This window comes from Triturus cristatus, chromosome 12 (assembly GCF_964204655.1).
Source record: "Triturus cristatus chromosome 12, aTriCri1.1, whole genome shotgun sequence".
NCBI classification, from domain to species: Eukaryota; Metazoa; Chordata; class Amphibia; order Caudata; family Salamandridae; genus Triturus; species Triturus cristatus.
The window spans coordinates 760,453,868-760,473,338 of record NC_140595.1 but is presented as its reverse complement, the minus strand read 5'-3'; the positions used below and the strand labels follow the sequence as shown (position 1 = coordinate 760,473,338).

Here is a 19,471-nt window from a genome sequence, read left to right as displayed (position 1 = left end):
AATCATATATAACTATAGTATTCACGGTTAAGGGCAAAACCAATAAAATTCATACTGATTAAGACCAATTTATATCATTTTTAAACACAATATAAATGGGAACGTAAACATCTCCTGCATGATACATGTGTCTCTGACAATAGCCATTCTAACTCAAGCTTTGTTGTTTGGACCCAAAAATAGACAAAACTGCCTATATCTTTGTATAATATTTCTAATAAATAACTGTCCTAACAGTCCTTTGTGTTCCACCATTAGCGCTGGGCAACTGCAGACAATATGACAAATGTCTTCCTTAAAATAGTTACTAAGACAGCATGATGTCTCTTCAGACAATATCCTCCAGATGGGTGAATTAAAACCAGTTTGCAAATCTCCAAGTCGGGGGCATTAGACTGTTCAACCCTCCTAAGTATGACAGGAATTTTAAAGGACCATAAATACCAATAGCCATCCATGCATGGGCTCTTTCAGACAGCACAGTTTTATCCAATAAGGATGAAATCTTTTTTCCTGATTCCTTTATAACTCTATTGAATGCGATTTGAGAAAGGAAAAAGGCCAAGTTCAAATATTCACATGCTGCTGTATTTCTTGGGTCTTTTATTGCTTCCCACCCAATTGTACTTAGAGTAGATCTTGGCTCATTTGATAGCTTGTAGCAGAATTTCAAATATGCTCCCAAACTACTTATAGACTGCTTCCTAAGGCCAAACTCTAAGTGGATTTGGGCCTGGGAGGTCTGCCGAGGTAGATTAAACAGGTGATGACAGATGCCTACAATAGCATTGTATATTATTATTGAATCCACGTTTCCTCTCAATACCTCAACTCCATAAGTCAGAGAGGGGACATGCAGGAGAAGCTGGAGGGATAGGTCTTTTAAAGGGTTCCGCAATGAAGAGAAAGTTGCAGAAGGTGTATTATTTCTCCTTTGAATTGCAGAACTCTGGTTCCTAAATAAGCCTCTAGAGTCAAATATCACCCCCCAGTATTTGTACACGGACACAGTTTCCAAAGCCATCCCATCTATATAAAATGTTGATGGCGAAAATCTTCCACTTGATATAAGCATGGTTTTAGTTTTATTTAGATGAAGTCTCAACCCATGATCCGCAGCGTACAGAGCAGTTGTGTTATTTAAAAACTGAAGTCCAACCTTTGTATAGCTAATCAGCACAACATCATCAGTATACTACATATGTGAAGCATTAAAACCAGCCACCGTAGGCGAATGGGAGTTGACACGATTTATGGCGGGAGACATTCCGATAAGATACAAATTAAATTAAAGCAGAGCCAGTACACAGCCTTGTTTTAGGCCATGTCTTGTTGGAATTGTTTTGAGATTGTTGTACCATTACCCAATCTAACTCTTGTCCAGGTATCTGTGTACAGCAATTGAATAGCTCTTAGGAGAAGTGGAGGAATACGTTGGAGAGGGGGCATGTTTAGCGGCCATTTATTGCAGGAGTGGCTGAATGGATAGACCTTTTAAAGGGTTCCACAATGAAGGGAAAGTTGCAGATAGTGTATTATTTCTCCCTTGAATTGCAGAACTCTGGTTCTTAAATGAGCATCTGAAGTCAAATATCACCCCCAAGTATTGTCACTCAAACACAGTTTCCAATGCAATCTCTTCTATATAAAATGGTGGTGGTGAAAATCTTCTCCTTGATATAAGCATGGTTTTAATTTTATTTAGATTAACTATTAAACCATGATCTGCATCATACAGAGCAGCTGTATTAATTAAATGCTGAAGCCCAACCTTTATATCGCTAATCAGCATAACATCATCAGTATACAACATGTTATGAGCATTAAAACCAGCCACCACAGGCAAATGGGAGTTGACACTATTTACGGCAGGATACATTCCAGCAAGATACAAATTAAAGTAAAGCGGAGGCAGTACAGAGCCTTGTTTTAGGCCATTTCTTGTTGCAATTGTTTTGAGATCATTATACCATTATCCAATCTGACTCTTGTCCAGGCATCTGTGTACAGTAATTGGATAGCTCTTAGGAGAAGAGGAGGAATTCCCCAGTTCAACAGCTTGGACCACAAGATGATTCTCTGCACCACATCAAAAGCTGAATGAAAATCTATGTGGCATAGGTGTAGTTTTGAAAAGCAGTACCTTGCCTGTTCGAATAATAAAGCCAGCATCTGAATGTTGGTAGTTGTACTAATTCCCTTAATGAACCACATATGCTTCTTTTGCAAGAATGAACTGGTATCGGCCCAGTCCGTTAGTTCAACTAGCTGACATTTTGCTAAAATTTTTGCCTCCCCATCCATTAAAGAAATCAACTTGTAGTTGAAATGTAAGGTGGTTTTACCGGTTTTATAAATTGAGGCCAGAAGAGACTCACACCAGCTAACTGGAAATTCTTGATTCTGAAGGATATACTTCAATAAGGTGACCAGTTTACCTGCCCAAAATTGCAGAGTATAGTTGAAAATTGCCTGTGGAAATCCAATGGGGCCGGGGGCAACATCTTGGCGACTCCTGAATTGTTTTTTCCACACTTCTCCTAACGAGATGGCTTTGAGTAAGACTTCCCCCTCCCAGTTTATTAATCCACTTTGAGCACCCTTTGTTGATACTGCACCCTATACATTTCCTCTAAGTAAGCTGGCAAGGAGGCTTCTGAGATAAACGAGGTAGAGGCAGGCATCCTTGAGCCTACTGGTTGATTCACCAATCACCAAAATTCTCTGCATCGTTTTGTTTGGAGGCAGAAAAGATTTTACACCGATATAGGTCTACCTCATATTTAACTGAGTCCCAAATATATTTTTTACATAATGATCTTAATTTAGTAAGGATCTTACTATGTGTGCTCAGGTTTGGATTATTTCTCAGTACCCGTAAGTCATGGTTCAGCCTTTTTCTTGCTGTTATAAGTTGAGCAGATATTCTTCTGGGCCGGGATCATACCACGGCTGAGGCTATTCCCGCCTTATGGGTACCAGCTTGACTCACCAGTAGTAACTCAGGAAATTGAACCCACTGTACCTTAGGTTTTGAGGTCATTTACATATTTTTTCCCATTGAAGTCTGGAATGATGTTTTACGTTGTCAATGGTATCTATGGACCACTGCAGCTTTTTGCAGTTGGTCGTAGAAAGATAACCAATATCTGGTTGAACTTGTTTATGCAGGGGGCAAGCAAATTTAGTTGGATCATTTGCTTTCCAGCCTGCTTCCCAGTGCATATTAAGCCACCCTAAGTAATACAGGGAGTGGCACTACGGAGTAGTCAATAACTGAATAAGAAGTTGCTGAGTGATGATTTGCTTGTGCCGGAATATCAGTATCAAACTGGCCATTCAAGATTTTCAGACCCAGAGGCTCCACATTACTTATAAATTGTCTCTCACTAGCATCCTTCATCTGGTTAAGGGGTTGAAACTTTGGAACATGTCAAATCTTATGAAGTGTTTCCACTATTTGATCCCTGGGCACCACCTGGAGAAAGTTCATGTTAAATTTGCCAGTCATAGAAATAATGGATACGGATTTGTTGTAGATTAGGCAGTCATAAAATCCAATACAATTTCAATGGTTTCTTTCTTTTTTGCCAGCGAGAGATGAATATAAACATTTATAATCAGCAGAGGAGGTTCACTAGATGAAGTATAGTCCCAACCCTGGTGGTCAATATTATTCTCCTGTATTCTGGCATTTAGATCAACCACTACATGTAAGGCAAGGCCTCCTGCAAGGCGGGCCTTTATATTTGTTTTGAAAACCGTTTTGACGAAAGGCAAGTATTCTGGAAGATTTATGACATCTTGGGCCCAAGTTTCTTGCAGGATCACCACATGAAATATTTTGATGTAAGTTAAATTATCCTCATCCACAATATTTTCCAAGACTTCCTCTATATTCCCGACACAAAATGGAAGAGACTCCTTTAGGGGCTGGCAACTAGGTGATTTGTCTGTCAGTTGCTTGTGTTCTTATGTGAGGCAGGCAGAAGGGCACCCGGAAGCCAAGACCAGTCCGTTGCTGTAAGTTGTGATTGGTGTGCAGACTGGGCCACTGTGATATTGACCTCAAGGACACTTGACTGTATAACAGAGTGGCTCCGGGTACCTCTTAGACCGGAGGCTGGCTGGGACTGAGTATTTCCAATAAGATTTTTATTCTGACCTTGGAAACCCCCTCTACCCTGCTGATCCTGTGCCTGGGCGAGATTTTTTAAGTGTTTTGGGACAAGAAATATTGAGGGTGGGCTTCTTTGGCCTTTCGAATGATTTAAATTCCTCAGTTTAATAATACCTGCTTCTCTGCCCACTCTTGTTAGCCCAAAACCGGTCCCAGGATGCTTGTTTCTGGTCCAGGGGAGACATGGCTTGGCAGTTTGGGCTGGACTGTTCCCATGAGGCACTGGGTCTAGACTGATTTGCATATAGCTTTGTCTGAACTGGGGTGGCGAAGTGACCTAAAGAACGATGATGGATTCAACCCAGATCTGTGACTGGGGGTGAGTGTCTGAAAAGTTTCAGCGCTCCGTCCATCATCCCCTTGTGTTTGCTTTGTTCGCCCTAACTTGGCAGGGTATGCCCAGACCTGGGTCCCTTGCTTACTTTGCCACTGGATTCAAGCTAGCCTGGCTGATGAGGGCTGTTAGCCCGAAAACAGTCCAAGGATGCTTGTTTCCGGTCCAGGGAAGACATGGTTTGGCAGTTAGGGCTGAACTGTTCCCATGAGGCACAGGGTTAAGACTGATTTGCATATAGCTGTGTCTGAACAGGGGTGGCGAAGTGAGTTAAAGGACGATGATGGATTCAACCCAGATCTGTGACGGGGGTGAGTATCTGAAAAGTTTCAGCGCTCCGTCTATCATCTCCTTCTGTTTGCTTTGTTTGCCCTAAGTTGGCAGGGAATGCCGAGACGTGGGTCCCTTGCTTACTTTGACACTGAAGTTAAGCTAGCCTGGCTGATGAGGGCTGTTAGGCCGCAACCGGTCCCAGGATGCCTGTTTCTGGTCCAGGGAAGACATGGCTTGGCAGTTCGGGCTGGACTATTCCCAGAGACACACGGTCAAGACTGATTTGCATTTAGCTGTCTCTGAACTGGGGTGGCGAAGTGAGCTAAAGAACGATGATGGATTCATCCCAGATCTGTGACTGGGAGCGAGTGTCTGAAAAGTTTCTGCGCTCCGTCCATCATCTCCTTGATTTTGATTTTTTCGCCCTAAGTTGGCAGAGTATGCCCAGACGTGGCTCCCTTGCTCACTTTGCCACTGGATTCAAGCTTGCCTGGCTGTTGAGGGCTGTTAGCCCGAAACCGGACCCAGGATGCTTGTTTCCGGTCCAGGAAAGACATGGCTTGGCAGCTCGGGCTGGACTGTTCCCATGAGGCACAGGGTCTAGACTGATTTGCATATAGCTGTGTCTGAACTGGGGTGGCGAAGTGAGCTAAAGAACGATGATGGATTCAACCCAGATCTGTGACTAGGGGTGACTGTCTGAAAAGTTTCAGCGCTCCGTCCATCATCTTCTTGTGTTTGCTTTGTTCACACCTGTTCTATGAGCAAATCTGTTGCTCAAACGATGATGATCCACTCTTCCCCACCAGGAACTAAAGCACTTATGAAAGTAACCAAATGAATATCAGATGATTTAATGTGACTTAGAGAAGGAATTTCTTGTACCATTCGGAGCATTGACCCTTATCAAAATACCTTTATATTTTGGTGTAGAAATCACATTGCAAAGTTTGTTGGGGGCGGACAATGTTTGATGCTGGTCTCCTAGATAGAGATAATTTAAGTTCCGAAGATAGCTGTTGAATAATGGAAACTTGTGGGGTAGGCCATATGTCATTATTAATGATTGCAGAGGCTGCTTGTACAGGCTTTTGAATCCAAAACTGAATACATAATTTCCTAGCTATCGTGAAGGAAAGTTTCAATTCTATTAAGGACGCGGAGGCAAGAATTATGCTTATCTCTTTTTCCCATTTTATTGCTCAGCAGCCTTAACCAAAAGCAACAAAAGACTACAAATCTTTTCACAGATCAAAATAACCATAGAGGCAGTCCCACATAAACAACATCAAGGAACAGCACTTCCTCTTTCTTTGGGCGAAACACATGATCCGGCATGCTGTTAATACGCTTGTTTCTGATTGGATCCTGAAAATTAAAGGAACAATATCAGCAATTTGAAAGCTAATCATTATCCCTGAATTAGAACGTCAATGAAGCAGGACAATCAGCAATCAACACAATAAGAGTTCACACAACAAAATCAACACAGGAATTTCCCCATAACCCTCTGAAAGTACAATACTTGGTCAACCTGAAGCATGCCAACATCGAGGGAGGGTGGAATAATAATTATGCTGAGTGGGATAATCCTCCCCTCTGCGTCCTTAATAGAATTGAAACTTTCCTTCTCAATAGCGAGGACATTTTGTATTCTATTTCAGGACCGGAGGCTCGGACTATGCTAGTTCAAAGCTGATCGACAACCATAGAAGCCATGCCCAAGATAGGTTTAAAATAAAAGGTCTTAAAGGTGGAGTCTGATGACCGATCCGCTGCTCTAAGGATGTCCTCTAAGGCTTTCGAAGCCATGGCTCCCCTTGCTGAATGGGCTCCAAAGGTTGAAGTATCAATGCCCGCTTTCTTCGGCACCCATCTTACCCAGCGGGCAATCGTGGTGGCTGTCACAGCTTTGAAAGGCTTTTTGAACAAAGGAAAAAGTTGTGATACCCCTGGAGGTCTATATTCCTCCGTCATCATGTCATATGTCCTATGACATCGCACAACACACAACATCGGGGGACCTGGAAAGGCCAGACAGTGAACCACTCTGGTGTTAGACTTTGTACGTTGCGCCACCATGAACGACACCCCTTCTGGTGTGAACACCTGCGCTGTCACCTCCAACAGTCAGACATCCTTGCACGAGATCAGGCTAAGGAGCTTCGCCAATTTACCTGTGAGCTCCTTACGGGAAAGGTATTGATTATCTTACCAAGATTGTAGCTGACGGAGCACTGTACTAACATCCCACAAGGAGGAGTACCTCAGATGGGGAGGAAACGACAGTTGTATGCCCCTCAACAATCTACAGACCAGGGGATGTTCCCCTACTGGAACCTTGTGAATGGGCAAGTACCCTGCTGAAATCACGGATCTACTCATGTTAATCGAGCGGTAGGCTAGGCCCTGATCCACTAACTCCGACAAGTAGTTGACCACATGAATCACATTGGCCCCCACGGGATCCAAACCCCATCGCGCACACCAGTGTGACCACTTTCTCCAAGATGATCTGTAGCGCCCAAATCTAGAATCTGCCCATACCTTCCTGATAAGGGACGAATCTCTTACCTAAAGGTTTGGGACCTCCCAACATCTCCTGTAAACTTCCAACCCATGAGATGGAGGCTGCCGTCCTGAACCTGAGGGTGTAAGTTACCCTGAGCATCCGACAGAAGATTAGGAGTCTGGGGAAGTTGGATTGGAAAATCCATCGAAGGTTCCAAAAGAACTGGATACCAGACTTGAGATTTCCAACGCTGCGTCACCAGAATTACCTCTGCCTTCTGCCTCCGCACTTACGCCGTGAGCCTGGAAATCAGGGCAAATGGGGGAAACACATAACCGCGGAACAGGGTCCAATCCTGCAAGAAGGCATTTGTCACCTCCGCTAGGGGATTTGGGTGCCAGCTGAAGGAAAAGGGATTCTGAAAGTTGAGACATCATGCAAAGAGGTCCACTTGACATGGACAGTCGGTGGAAGAGGGACAGATCCAGCTGCCCAGCACAGTAACCCTTTAGGTGTCTAGATAAACCAAACCCGCCGTCTGGTTGAGGGATCCCGGAAGATATTCCGCTATCACCGACAGTTTGTGAGTCAGACAGTTTTTCCAGAATTCTTTGGCCAAATCTGCCAAAAGTTTGGACCGAGTGCCCCCTAGCTGATTGATATATCTCACTGTCGAGATATTGTCCTTCTTTAGTAAGATGGCGCAGGAGACCTTGTCGGCCGCTAGGCTGCGAATCACGAAGGACTTTGCCCCATCCTCTGAGGATTAAATAGAATCCTCCAAACTTCTTTGGATCCTGCCACCGCATGGAGAGTTTGGTCTGGCACTTGTGGCGGTTGTTCTTGTAAGGATGGCTGGAGGAGGCCCCCTACCTCTTCCAGCCCCTCTAAAAATCTGCTGGCGGAACATCTTCTTTATAAACTGTTGGGCCTTGTCACGTGAGGAAAAGGTATTGACAAAATGGTATAGTTCCTTAGTAAAAGGCTCTCCGAAGAGACCTTTATTGCCCACCGCTCTGGCCTCAGTATAGGCCAGCTCGCCCAGTCTGGGCTCGATTTTGATGAGTAAAGAGCACCCACGCTCTGTAGATTATGCACAGTGGGCGTTGCCAAGGAAACATCGGGCTCTCCGTGCCCAGCCCTAGAGGATCTCGGGATCCATTATGTAGCCTGTCTCTTTGGCCATGTCTAGAATCTTGGTAAGTGGCCCCAGTATGTCCAAGACCTTATCCTGGCAGGACCGCAATGATCGGTCAAGACCCTTTTTAGGGTCTTTGATGAACTTGCCAATAAAGGTGGCCATTTTGGCATCAATTTCTGGAGTACACGTCACTTTATTGGCAGGGATGGCTGGGGACATTCCTCTTTCAGACGACAACAGACCTCCTGATCCATAGGCTTACAAATTCGGCTAGCCTCATATGACGCCATCAAGGGCACCAGTATTCAGTCTGCAGAGCAGGGGAGGTATATGTCTTCCGGGTTAAGCATACCCGAGATATCTAACGAGTCCTGGGTTTGAGGTACCTCTATCCGGGGTTTCTTCATGCCCCCTTCCAGGTGCCATGGTCTGCTTGGACCCGGTTCCTTATCTGACTCCCCATTAGGGGCATCTGTGTCACTCAGCATCTCCATCTGCCCCAGCGTGGGGACAGGAATCGTCATCAGGGGTCCCCTCTGGTTTGGAATCCTCTTGCCTTTCTAAGCCATCCAAGCGTCTCTTAAGGAAGGCCTGGCACAGTCTCTAAAAGGTATCGGATGAGGCGGTACCCCTGGTAGCCTTGGCCAGGGCTTTGGCCTTGCCCTTACCTTTAGAGGGCTCCTGTGCGCTGGAGGGCAAGATCTCAGACCTGTCACCCTCAGTAGAGTAGACCACTCTGCGCTGGACCATAAGCTCAATGATGCAGCAGCTCAGGGGTTCAAGGGCTGAAGAAACTGCCCTCTCTAATGATGCGTTTATTGCGTCCACCAACCTCAAATGAATGGGGAGAAGTGATTGATCCTCCTCCTCAGGTTCTCAAGAATTAAATTCAACCGCCATTATACGAAAAATATAGGCGGAGCACCGAGTGAGTTGGCCAATGGAGAGATGACCCAGAAAACAAATAGGAACGTTAGATTGTCCCAACACAGTTCACTAGGAGTAATTGGTTGTGCCAAGGCTTGTTGCCCAATTTCTACCAGTAGCTGTTCCTCCGTGGAAGAACCGCGCTGCTGGAGCCCATAACTGGGATATAATTACTGCCTGAAGCCAACACTAAAGTGCTCCCAAAGGCGAGAGGAAACTGACAGCCCGTTCGATGGGAAACTGTCATCAGTGCCGCAGGAGCCGAGGAATTCCAATGATGCAGTGGAGTGCCTCCTCCCTCCCTCAGCCTGCGCACACATGCACTGCACCCTCTATAGGGGTGAGCGGTGCACCATGGTATAAGGAGAAGGGAGCAGGACCGCTGCACGTCTGGGCTCTATTCTCAGCGCGTCCATGAACACAATCTCTCACACCAGATGAGGCCGAGGATATCAGGGCTCATAGACACACGCCGAGTCGCGACCTCATGGGAATCCCCCCCGCAGGCTGCATTGGTTTTACAGTGGCTAACAGGGACGCTCGGTGGGAAAAAAGATTAGCACCGGTACTATTAATATGCATAATCGCGATCTAAATAACACATATACCTTAAACCATAAACCAGATCCTCAATACGATGCTCCCACACAGAAACAACAAGATCAAGGAAAAGCACTTATCTGGCTGCTGAGCAGCAAAGAAAGAGGAAGTGCTGTTCCTTGATGTTGTATATATGGGACTGCCTCTATGGTTATTTTAATCTGTGAAAAGACTCATGGGATTTGTAGACTTTTGTTGTTATTGGTTAAAGCTGCTGAGCAATAAAATGAGATAGAGATAAGCATAATCTACTAATATTATGAAGGTTTATCCTCTCCCCAATGGGAAGGTGTTCTCCCTCATGGAGGAATATTGATCCCAGGAATTGGCTTCGGTATTTTCAAAACTAGTTACTGTTGTGGCCTTGTTCTTTTTTGAACCAATTCCCCCTCCTGTATTCCATTCAAATTCTGCTAGAGCCTGCTCTTGTTGCATTACCGGTCTGTCAGACCAATCTCACCCTGACAGGAAGGAATACCAGTCTGAGAGTTTGAGACAAATTGCGGCCAACTTATGTTTAAGCACCCACCAGGAAGAACACCGGGGGCACAGAGGCCACCAGTGATGGCCTGGGCCCTCACTGGATCCAAGCACAAGGCCGACTGTCGGAAAGGCCCCTAGAGACTGCTACGTGAGACCAATTCAAGGTATGCCTGAGCTGGCAACAGTTGAGGGGAGGTGGGTGTCTGCAGCAACAAAACCCAAGACACCACTACAGCACATTAGGTGAATGCAATACCCATCTTAAATAGCTACAGATGAACTGGGCCCCGGGACATCATAGTGGGGACTGCCAACATTAATGAACCACTCCCTGCTCTTGAGTGAAATATGCCACTGGGCACAGACTGCCTGCTTTGCTGCAACATCAAAGGACACCTTGTCCCAGGATCCTTCATTCCAGCGGGAGGGGCCAGGACCAGCTGGTCACGCTTAAAAGCGTGCCTGCACTCCCACGACGCGGGTCGCAGGTCGCGCGCGGGCCGCTCTTTGGCACCCTTTAGCTGGTAAAACTTCTTTGGGACCTCTATTTCACTTGTTTGCACCCTGTATCTTCAGACCATTTTGCAGAATTGCTAATACATACCCCCTATCTACCTCTGGGAGCTGGTGGTGGAACCAGGGATCCTGCAACCCAGTGACCAACATGAACAATTTGTGGAACTCGCCTAAGCTTCATATTATGTTGGTCATCAACTGACACGTTTTTTTCTCGTGCTTATTGATTCCTTGATATCCTCCTTCTCACCATTTTTCTGTGTCTTTAGTTTAACCGGCCTACTAGATTGTATCTTTTGTATCCCCTTCTCTAACTGTAATCATAGTCTTGAGCCCAAGTCTACTCTACTCCTCTTAGGCTTACATTGGGGGCGAGGTGGTATTATACCCTTTCTTGATCCGAACATGGGTAAGCGTACTTGTACAATAAAAAAACACCTCCAGGTGCCTATTCCATCTCCTTTGCCCCAAACCTCAATTGACAGGATGCTCCAGGGGGCCATAGGAATGTTATCGACCGAAATAGAGTTGACGGAGAGGCGCCTATCTTTAACTCCAGATATATTCTGTCAGGGGCCTGAGCCATTCATCTTCCAACCAATAATCCCTGGATCTGCATCTGGGATAACAGAATCTATATCTGGAACATCTGAGTCACTTCCAACATCACTACAACAACTCCCAGTGGAGCCAGTAACACTTAAAGGTGACACCACCACTAGCTCATCTAAGACTGTTAGATGTAAAACTGGAAATGGGGCAGGAGCTAAGAGAAGGAAAAACCCAGAATTAATACCCAGCGAAGATGAACTAGCTAGCACTGGGAGAGTGACTTTATTCCCCACTAACCCTCAATTTGTTTTTGACGGTCCTTCTTGGGTGAGGAATTTGATAGTGGAGCTAGAGACCCAGATTAGAGCTATTGTGAAGGAAGAGCTTGCGCTCCTCCTTAACCACCTAGGTGCAGGTCAACCAACAGGTCAGAGCAGCCCGGCCAATCCCTCTGATAGCACTAACCCTGCTATAGGGAAGAGGAAAGATTGTAGCTCCCAGACGGACAGTGTAGGCCAATCCTCCCCAGGTAATTGTGGTTGTGGCCCTCCGAGGGCTGTATCTTCCTCTGTACAAATGAGTGCTGGCAGGGCAGGGCTCATAGCACAGTGCCAGCTGAAAATACTCTGTCTCACTCAGAAAAGCCTGGCATCCACTCGGACCAAGATCTGAGGACAACAACTGGCCCCAGGAGCCTTTCCAATGTGAAAGGGAGCAGCAACTCTGCTCCCAATAAGGAGGACTTACAAAGAAGAAGGCTCACCCATGTAGAGCATAGGGTAGGCAGGGAAAGGCCTGACCCTGTAGAGGCAGAGGAGGCAGGATCAGTACTATTGACTACCCCGACCATAAGCTTACCCCCAGCCTCACTCCCTTATGTTATCGTACTGACAGCTGTTCCCAAGATTAAAAATGGCCAGAAAGAAACACATCTGACCTAAGGAACAAGTGCCTTTTTGGCTAACCAGGCACAAGCAGTTCTCCTATGACAGGGCAGGAGAAATTGTAATGGTTCGAAGAGTTGGGTGGGTGGGTAAGAATCCAAAATCAATGCAAGAAGACTGCATAGTTATTTATTTTAGTAATCCCCTGACTGTACAAACCTTAGCAGGCCAAATCGCCCGTCCCTATGCACCGTGCATTAGGGGGCCGAGCTCATACTCTGGATTTCTTCTATTCTCACAATTATACCTTACCTTGGACCCCAACCTCTAGGGCCCCAACAAATAGGCTTCAATTCCATCCAATAGCAGGCCAACCCCCTAGACTTCTCTGTAATATTAGAGTAGCAAACAGATTTGGGGCCCTTGAGGAGGTGGACTCACTCGAGCTGCAAGGTGGTCACACTGTCAGCTCCGAGACTTGGGGGGCCGACAGGGAATTAGGGGTGAGCAATAGTGGGCTGCAGACCCAGAATATCCTTGGTAGTAATGGAGATAACCAGGGGACCAACAACTTGAATTCCATCGGGGAGCCTCAGATTATGACGGGATTGGTGTAGATTTACTTAACAACCCAGCTCTCACTTCTCCCGACTTTTTAACTTCTAGCTCAGTTAGGAGCAGCCTCCTATTGGAAGTTGTTGAAGTAGCCTCCATGACCCAGCTAGAGATCATTCAAAGCCCAAACCCTAACAGTCATAATGCATATGTTGGTAACCTTAACCCCGGCCATAACCTGAGGGTTTTATCAAGGAAAATCACCGGAATAAAAAGTAAACTGCACTGCCCAGACTGGGGACAATTTGTAGGCAACCATAATGTGTGTATGTTTTATGAGACTTGGGCAAGGGAGGACATTGTGAGGGGGGTTATGCAACTTTCAATGTGTTGGCTACGATGGGGGGATGAGGTAGACCCTCAGGGAGCTTATGCACCTGGGTTGCTACTCACTTGGATTGTACTGTTGATCAGTTGAACACCTTATCCGACGACATCCAGTGTATTGTACTCACCTTTTCCTACACAATCAAAATAGCCTTCATTAACATTTATTCCCATCCTGTAAGCATTGCACAGGAATCCCTGACCATAGATCTATTAAATACATTTATTGAATCAGCACCCCGAATGCAAGGCTGATTATAGGGGGAGATTTTAATTGCCAATTCGAGCCCCTTGCTGCCCCCACTGATGCTCCCCCTAGCGATGAGGATTGTCTTTGGCTAATTCCTGATCCTCAAATTCCACCGGTAAAGGCCTGGACCCCCCTGGTACTTCGGATCAATGCAGTAACACTAACCCATTCCCTGAGGGCGTGTAACGGCAGTACCAAGTCATTCCAGCCAGGGAAGCTAACCATTAATAGAACAGTACCATCCTCTCTGTTGGATTATATCCTAGTGGAAACAAGCATATGGCAGTAGGTTGTTGACTTTGCTGTCATGCCAAGACATGACAGTGACCAAAACGCCCTGATTCTGGAGCTAGAGCCTCCAGACTTCTATAATCCCACGGCCACTAGTACTCCTGTAGGTAGCAATTTAACACTTGCTAACAACAGAAGGAGAACACTCAAGCAGTCACCAGACAAGGCATCCGAATTATATTCTCTAACTATTTCTCCATTAATGGAAATGGAGGAGGCTGCCATGTCACTTGACTCTCCTCAAACCAACAGTAGATTTGAGGCTCTGCACGTAGAATTGACAACTAGTCTGACTAATATTTTTAATTCTCTGATGCATTCTAAGGCGAATAAGGGTGCCAAATAAACTTGGTTCAACAATTCTTGTCGCAAGGCAAAGGGTGCCCTTATAGATGCCATCAAAAGTAAGGATAGATCCTTAATCAAATCAAACAGGACCCTTTATTGAGACAGTACTAAGGGGCATATTAACAAGGAACAGGGAAAATTAACGCTAAGGGAGCTTAGCGTCAATTTTTTTAACGCCTGCTATCGCTGGAGAATATCGCCTGGTTATCGCGTTATTAACAACGCTAACGGCCTAGGCGATAAAAAATCCAGCGATAGCAACGTTTTGGGAGGTTATCGCTGGTAATGCAGCGATAAAACTACAAGGATAGGGATATCCTTGTTGATAGCCCATGGTGGGCTTAGCCATGTAATCCACCTCCCATTGGATTACATGGCTAAGTCTGAAAATTATATGTAAATCAATTGGGGGGAGAAAGAAGGGCTTGTGACCCACTCAGCTTCTTTTTCTCAAATGGCAAAATATCAGGTAGAGAGTGGATCACTGGTCCTGAAAGAACCAGGGTAAACAGTACCGCGTACTGTTAAGAAACCCTCAATCACGTTTTTTGCAGGTGGGATTCAGCGGTATATTTGGTTATCCGCTTCGTGCTTGACAACGTGGCAGCATCATCATTGGGTTAATGAATGCTTCCTCCACCCGGAGGTTTTTCCTCTGTTTTTTTCAGTAGTGATCGTATAACAGTGTGTATGTGTAGTGAAGTGATTTATAGTGAGTGAAGATTAAGAAACTCGTAAAACCAGTGTGTTATTTTAATAAGACTGGATTCGAGTTGCTTTAAAAACGCTTTTCGTGCATGAGGCAGACAAATTAAGGTCTGGTGCACTATAAAAATGTGTCCATAAAAGAGGTCGACATGTTTCAGCCCTATCTATTGCCCCTAGGGGTCAGGTGGGCTTTCATCAGGACCATGTCTATGTGTGGGGGACACTAATATTAATAGGTCTCCTAGTGAAAAAAATGGAATAGATGGTTCCACCAAAAATATGTTCAATTTGAACCTTGTATCCTCAAGTCGAGGGTAACATCGGGTAGAAAGGGTCTTTCCCGTGCTTTTTGTCGGGAGTACGCGACTTGTTCTGTCGCTTCCTCTTCATGCCTCATGCACGAAAAGCAGGATTATTTGCCATAGATATTACTGCTGTTTGATATCAGTAAAAAAGTAATTCTAGAATGCCCGTAAGGCATTTCAGTTTGTCAAGTACTGGGCTGCACAGGACGAGACAAGATGAGCTTCAGCTTGGGACATCTGTATCAATGAATTTACTCATGAATTTGGGAGTCTATTGCAGTGACTTAGATAGCCAATGTCTTAGAAATATCCACCTGTACATCTAATTTACTTTACTGATAAGTTAAAGCTATGACTACTTCTTGGAATGAATGAAGCAAGACATCCCATACTTTATCATCTCCACCTTCCAGCAGGGGTGATTTACTGAACAAGGTATCTGCATGGAGTGAGATATTTTGACTCACTGATAAATGGGTGCCTTCCGTGGGCCTCCTTTCCTCCTGTGGTGCCACAGTCTCAGCCCGAGGCCAGGGAAGGCCTCATCTACCTGCTTCTCAGACAATGTTCTATTTCTTGGCCGGGCTGGGGATGCTACACTTTTGCCTATTTGCAGTGCTGTTTCCCAAGCAGGCTCAACAGGGACTGTCTCCTTACCGGGCAATTCTGTGGAAGGAGCTTTATTGTTGTTATTATAGAGAAAATTATGTACCTCAACTGCTACCCGAATTTCCCTGTTTTTGCCATTGCTCCATTAGGCTCCAAGATACGGTTAACAGGCTATGGGCAGTTAGGAATATGCACAACTGCCTCTACAACATTAGGTGAAAGACTCAGGTCTACTGCTTCCCATTGAAGGACCTGTTGCCTGGGATACCTCTTTTCCCATACTTCTATACTCTTTTTTGCCCAGTCCTCCCACTGGAAAGCAGTATATTTCTTCAATTCCACAGGGGTGTACCCCGGTGCTGCCCACAGTTACTTTAGTCCCTATTTCAAGGACACCAGGTGATAGCGGTTGCAGGGGGGTTTGTAGACCATTTCCATCTTTATTATAAGACAACAGGGTTTCCATTGCATCCTTTAATAAAAAGCCACATTTAGATTGAAATTTCACCATTGATTATTTACTGACGACCGCCGGCTCTGGCAGAGGAAGGTGGACCCACCTTGTTCTGCAGTGACTGTCATAGGCACTACTGCAGCCATTGCAACATTGTTGTGATGGACAATTATTGGAGTCCCCCCTTCTCTTTCCAGAGCATCTGGTGATTGCTTGATATTCGTAGGCATTGGTAAATTACTTGCAGCTTGTTTTGGCATCCAGAACTAAAGAGCTGGAACACTAGCACTTGAGACTATGCCAAAGTTCCTGGGCCCTGCCCCAGCCCCAACCCATGTCACCAAGACTAATGCTAGGAAGACCCTCAAGCTCCCAGCACCAGCAGCTACCTGGAGCAAGTGGTCAAGACACACTATGGCCTGGGGGAGGTGTCAAGGGATCGAAAAGAGAAAAGGAACCACTAAGGCCCCTGCTCCAACTTGATATAACAAATATAGGTTTGCAGTATATAGCAGATCGTTGGGCAGGGGCAGCACTGAGCAACAAGCAGCAGGGGGCAAGAAGCAGCTGGGGAGCTGTGGCAAAATGGACCGGACCTCCGAAAGTGCAAGCCGCACCGGACTAAAGCCGGCCGCTTCCGCGCCAACGAAGAGAGCCGTGGCACTAGCCTTACCTACCACCAAAGCCGCCAACTCCACTTCTAGTCTCCAGTCTGCTGCCTGCACTCAGGACCTGTCTGGCCCCCACTCCAGCTAGCCAAGATCTGGTATCCTGCAGGGGGGCTGGCGCTGGAAGCTGCAGAGCCGCAGAGACCATGGGGAGTCTTCACCGATGCACATTCCCCCAACGCTCCAATGCCCATCTCCAACTCACAGCCGCTTGCATGATGTCGCCAAGGAAATAGGAAAAACCATAAAGAAAAAATCAAAGGTAATTACAGGAACTTCTGAATACCTCTTTCAGAATAATTGGCTGAAGAGTGTTGTGAAGGCTCAGATATCTTGATTTGGGCTTCTAGTTTCTTCCTCCTCTAAGCTACTAGTGACGTCTTCACAGAGGTCAACCATTTATCAGCTTGAAATACTGTCAAGCTCTTGTTTCATTCTTGAAATTTACTAGCTGAGATCTTCGAATGTTTAATGCATTGTTTTTCTGTTGTTAAGACAAGAAATGTACTTTGTGTTCCTTAAAATAAAGTAAACCCTGACCATCACATGCACTATTATAAACACATTTCTTTTTAAAGTAATTCTATTTGATCATATTTTCATATGCAATTTATGGGTATTTTGTTATGGATGAGCAATTCATGTGTATTTCTACATGAACATTATTTGGTGTTATCAGAACCTGCTAGAAATGTTTGACATGAATAGTATTTGGATATCCATAGTCCATCACAGTTCATTTCATACTTTTTATAAGAGCAAAGCACATTTTGCTCATCCACTCTCATGCTGTCTCCAGGTTCCACTGTCCATCTGCAGCCCTAGCTGCCCAGGGGGATTCAGAAAAGCTGCCATACAAGGGAAGCCTATCTGCTGCTTTCAATGTGTTCCGTGTCCTCAGGGAGAAATATCAAACCAAACTGGTAAGTATTGCACATCATCAGGGGATGACATTGCTACGAGGGTGAATATGGAGCTCTTCATGAGGCACACTAACTTTCTATTCCAGATTCTGTTGAGTGCTTCAAATGCCCATGGGACCTGTGGCCCAATGAAAAACAAGACAATTGCAGAATGAAGACCATAGAGTTCCTACTCTATGAAGAGCCTTTGGGTACTACTTTAGCTACGTGCAGCATTTTCTTTTCTGCGCTCCCTTTATTCATCCTGGCAATTTTCATTTACTGCAAGAATACTCCCATTGTGAGAGCAAACAACCGCTCCGTCAGCTACCTCTTGCTATTGTCTCTTACTCTCTGCTTCCTATCCTCTTTGATTTTCATTGGCCATCCCTCAAACGAGAAATGTCTCATCCGACAGGCTGCTTTTGGCATAATATTTGCTTTTTGTGTGTCTTGCATCCTAGCAAAAACCATCATGGTGGTAATGGCCTTCAATGCAACTAAGCCCAACAGCCACTTAAGAATATGGGTTAGACCTCTTTTATCATATATGGTCATCAGTGTCTGTACACTAATTCAGGTTCTTCTGTGTGCCTCTTGGCTGATTCTGTCTCCTCCTTTTCCCGAGTATAACATACACACTAAGCCTGGAACAGTCATTGCTGAATGTAATGATGGATCACAAATTGCCTTTTGGTTCATGCTTGGATATCTTGGACTACTGGCCACCATCAGTTTCATAGTTGCCTTCCTAGCTAGAAAACTGCCTGACAGCTTCAACGAGGCAAAGTACATCACTTTTAGTATGCTGGCCTTCCTCAGTGTGTGGCTGTCTTTTATTCCAGCCTATCTCAGCACCCGGGGCAAGTACATGGTGGCCATGGAGGTTTTTGCCATTTTGGCTTCCAGCTTTGGACTGGTTTCCTGTGTATTTTTCCCCAAGTGTTATATCATACTGCTGAGATCTGAAATGAACACAAAGGGTTATCTAATGGGTCGGGGAGCAAGTCTAACCAAAAAGGTAAAACACATCTAGTTGGTGAATCTTCCATATTTCCAATATGTTCAGAAGAATACTCTGAATAAGAGGTGTACAGATCTAGTTGAGGTGATGCAGATTGACGTTGTTCAGTGGTGATGTTACATTGATGACATGGAAGAATGAGCGGAAAGGGGAACTATTGCAAAATATGGAGAATTTCGAGATTACGTTTTATGCAGTAACATATAGACATTTCTGCTCTTTAACTATATTGCGTGACTAGTAAACATGTCAATACATTTATTCTCACATATTTGTATGTCATTCTCATTTAGATGTAATCATAAAGCAGGTTACATGGTTTCTAAACCTTTTATTCCATATTTTATCATCTGGAGTTTGTTTTCCATGCCTGATGCATCCACACATTTTTTAGGGCTATTGCAAGCCGGGCGACAGTAACACATGGGATTGTGAGTGGGTGCATCATTGTTGCTTAGCTTCAGTGGTGCATATGTGATTTAGTTACAGTAAATTGTAAATATTCTGCATGAATTTTAGTGCTAGTGAAAGGCAATATAGAGAGTTGGGGATTCAGTCAGAATCCTCT

The 19,471-nt window shown here is 45.1% G+C and overlaps 1 protein-coding gene across 1 annotated transcript in view; it reads left to right on the top strand.

Moving 5' to 3' along the window:
- The window catches only part of LOC146782739 (extracellular calcium-sensing receptor-like), an 86,004-nt gene extending 67,089 nt beyond the window's left edge, over positions 1–18,915 (top strand). Inside the window, exons 5-6 of the mRNA XM_085637219.1 lie at positions 17,777–17,900; positions 17,987–18,915. Of these exons, the coding sequence (XP_085493345.1) occupies positions 17,777–17,900; positions 17,987–18,915 (1,053 nt within the window). The remainder of the gene's footprint in view (positions 1–17,776; positions 17,901–17,986) is intronic.
- The last annotated feature ends 556 nt before the right edge of the window (positions 18,916–19,471 follow it).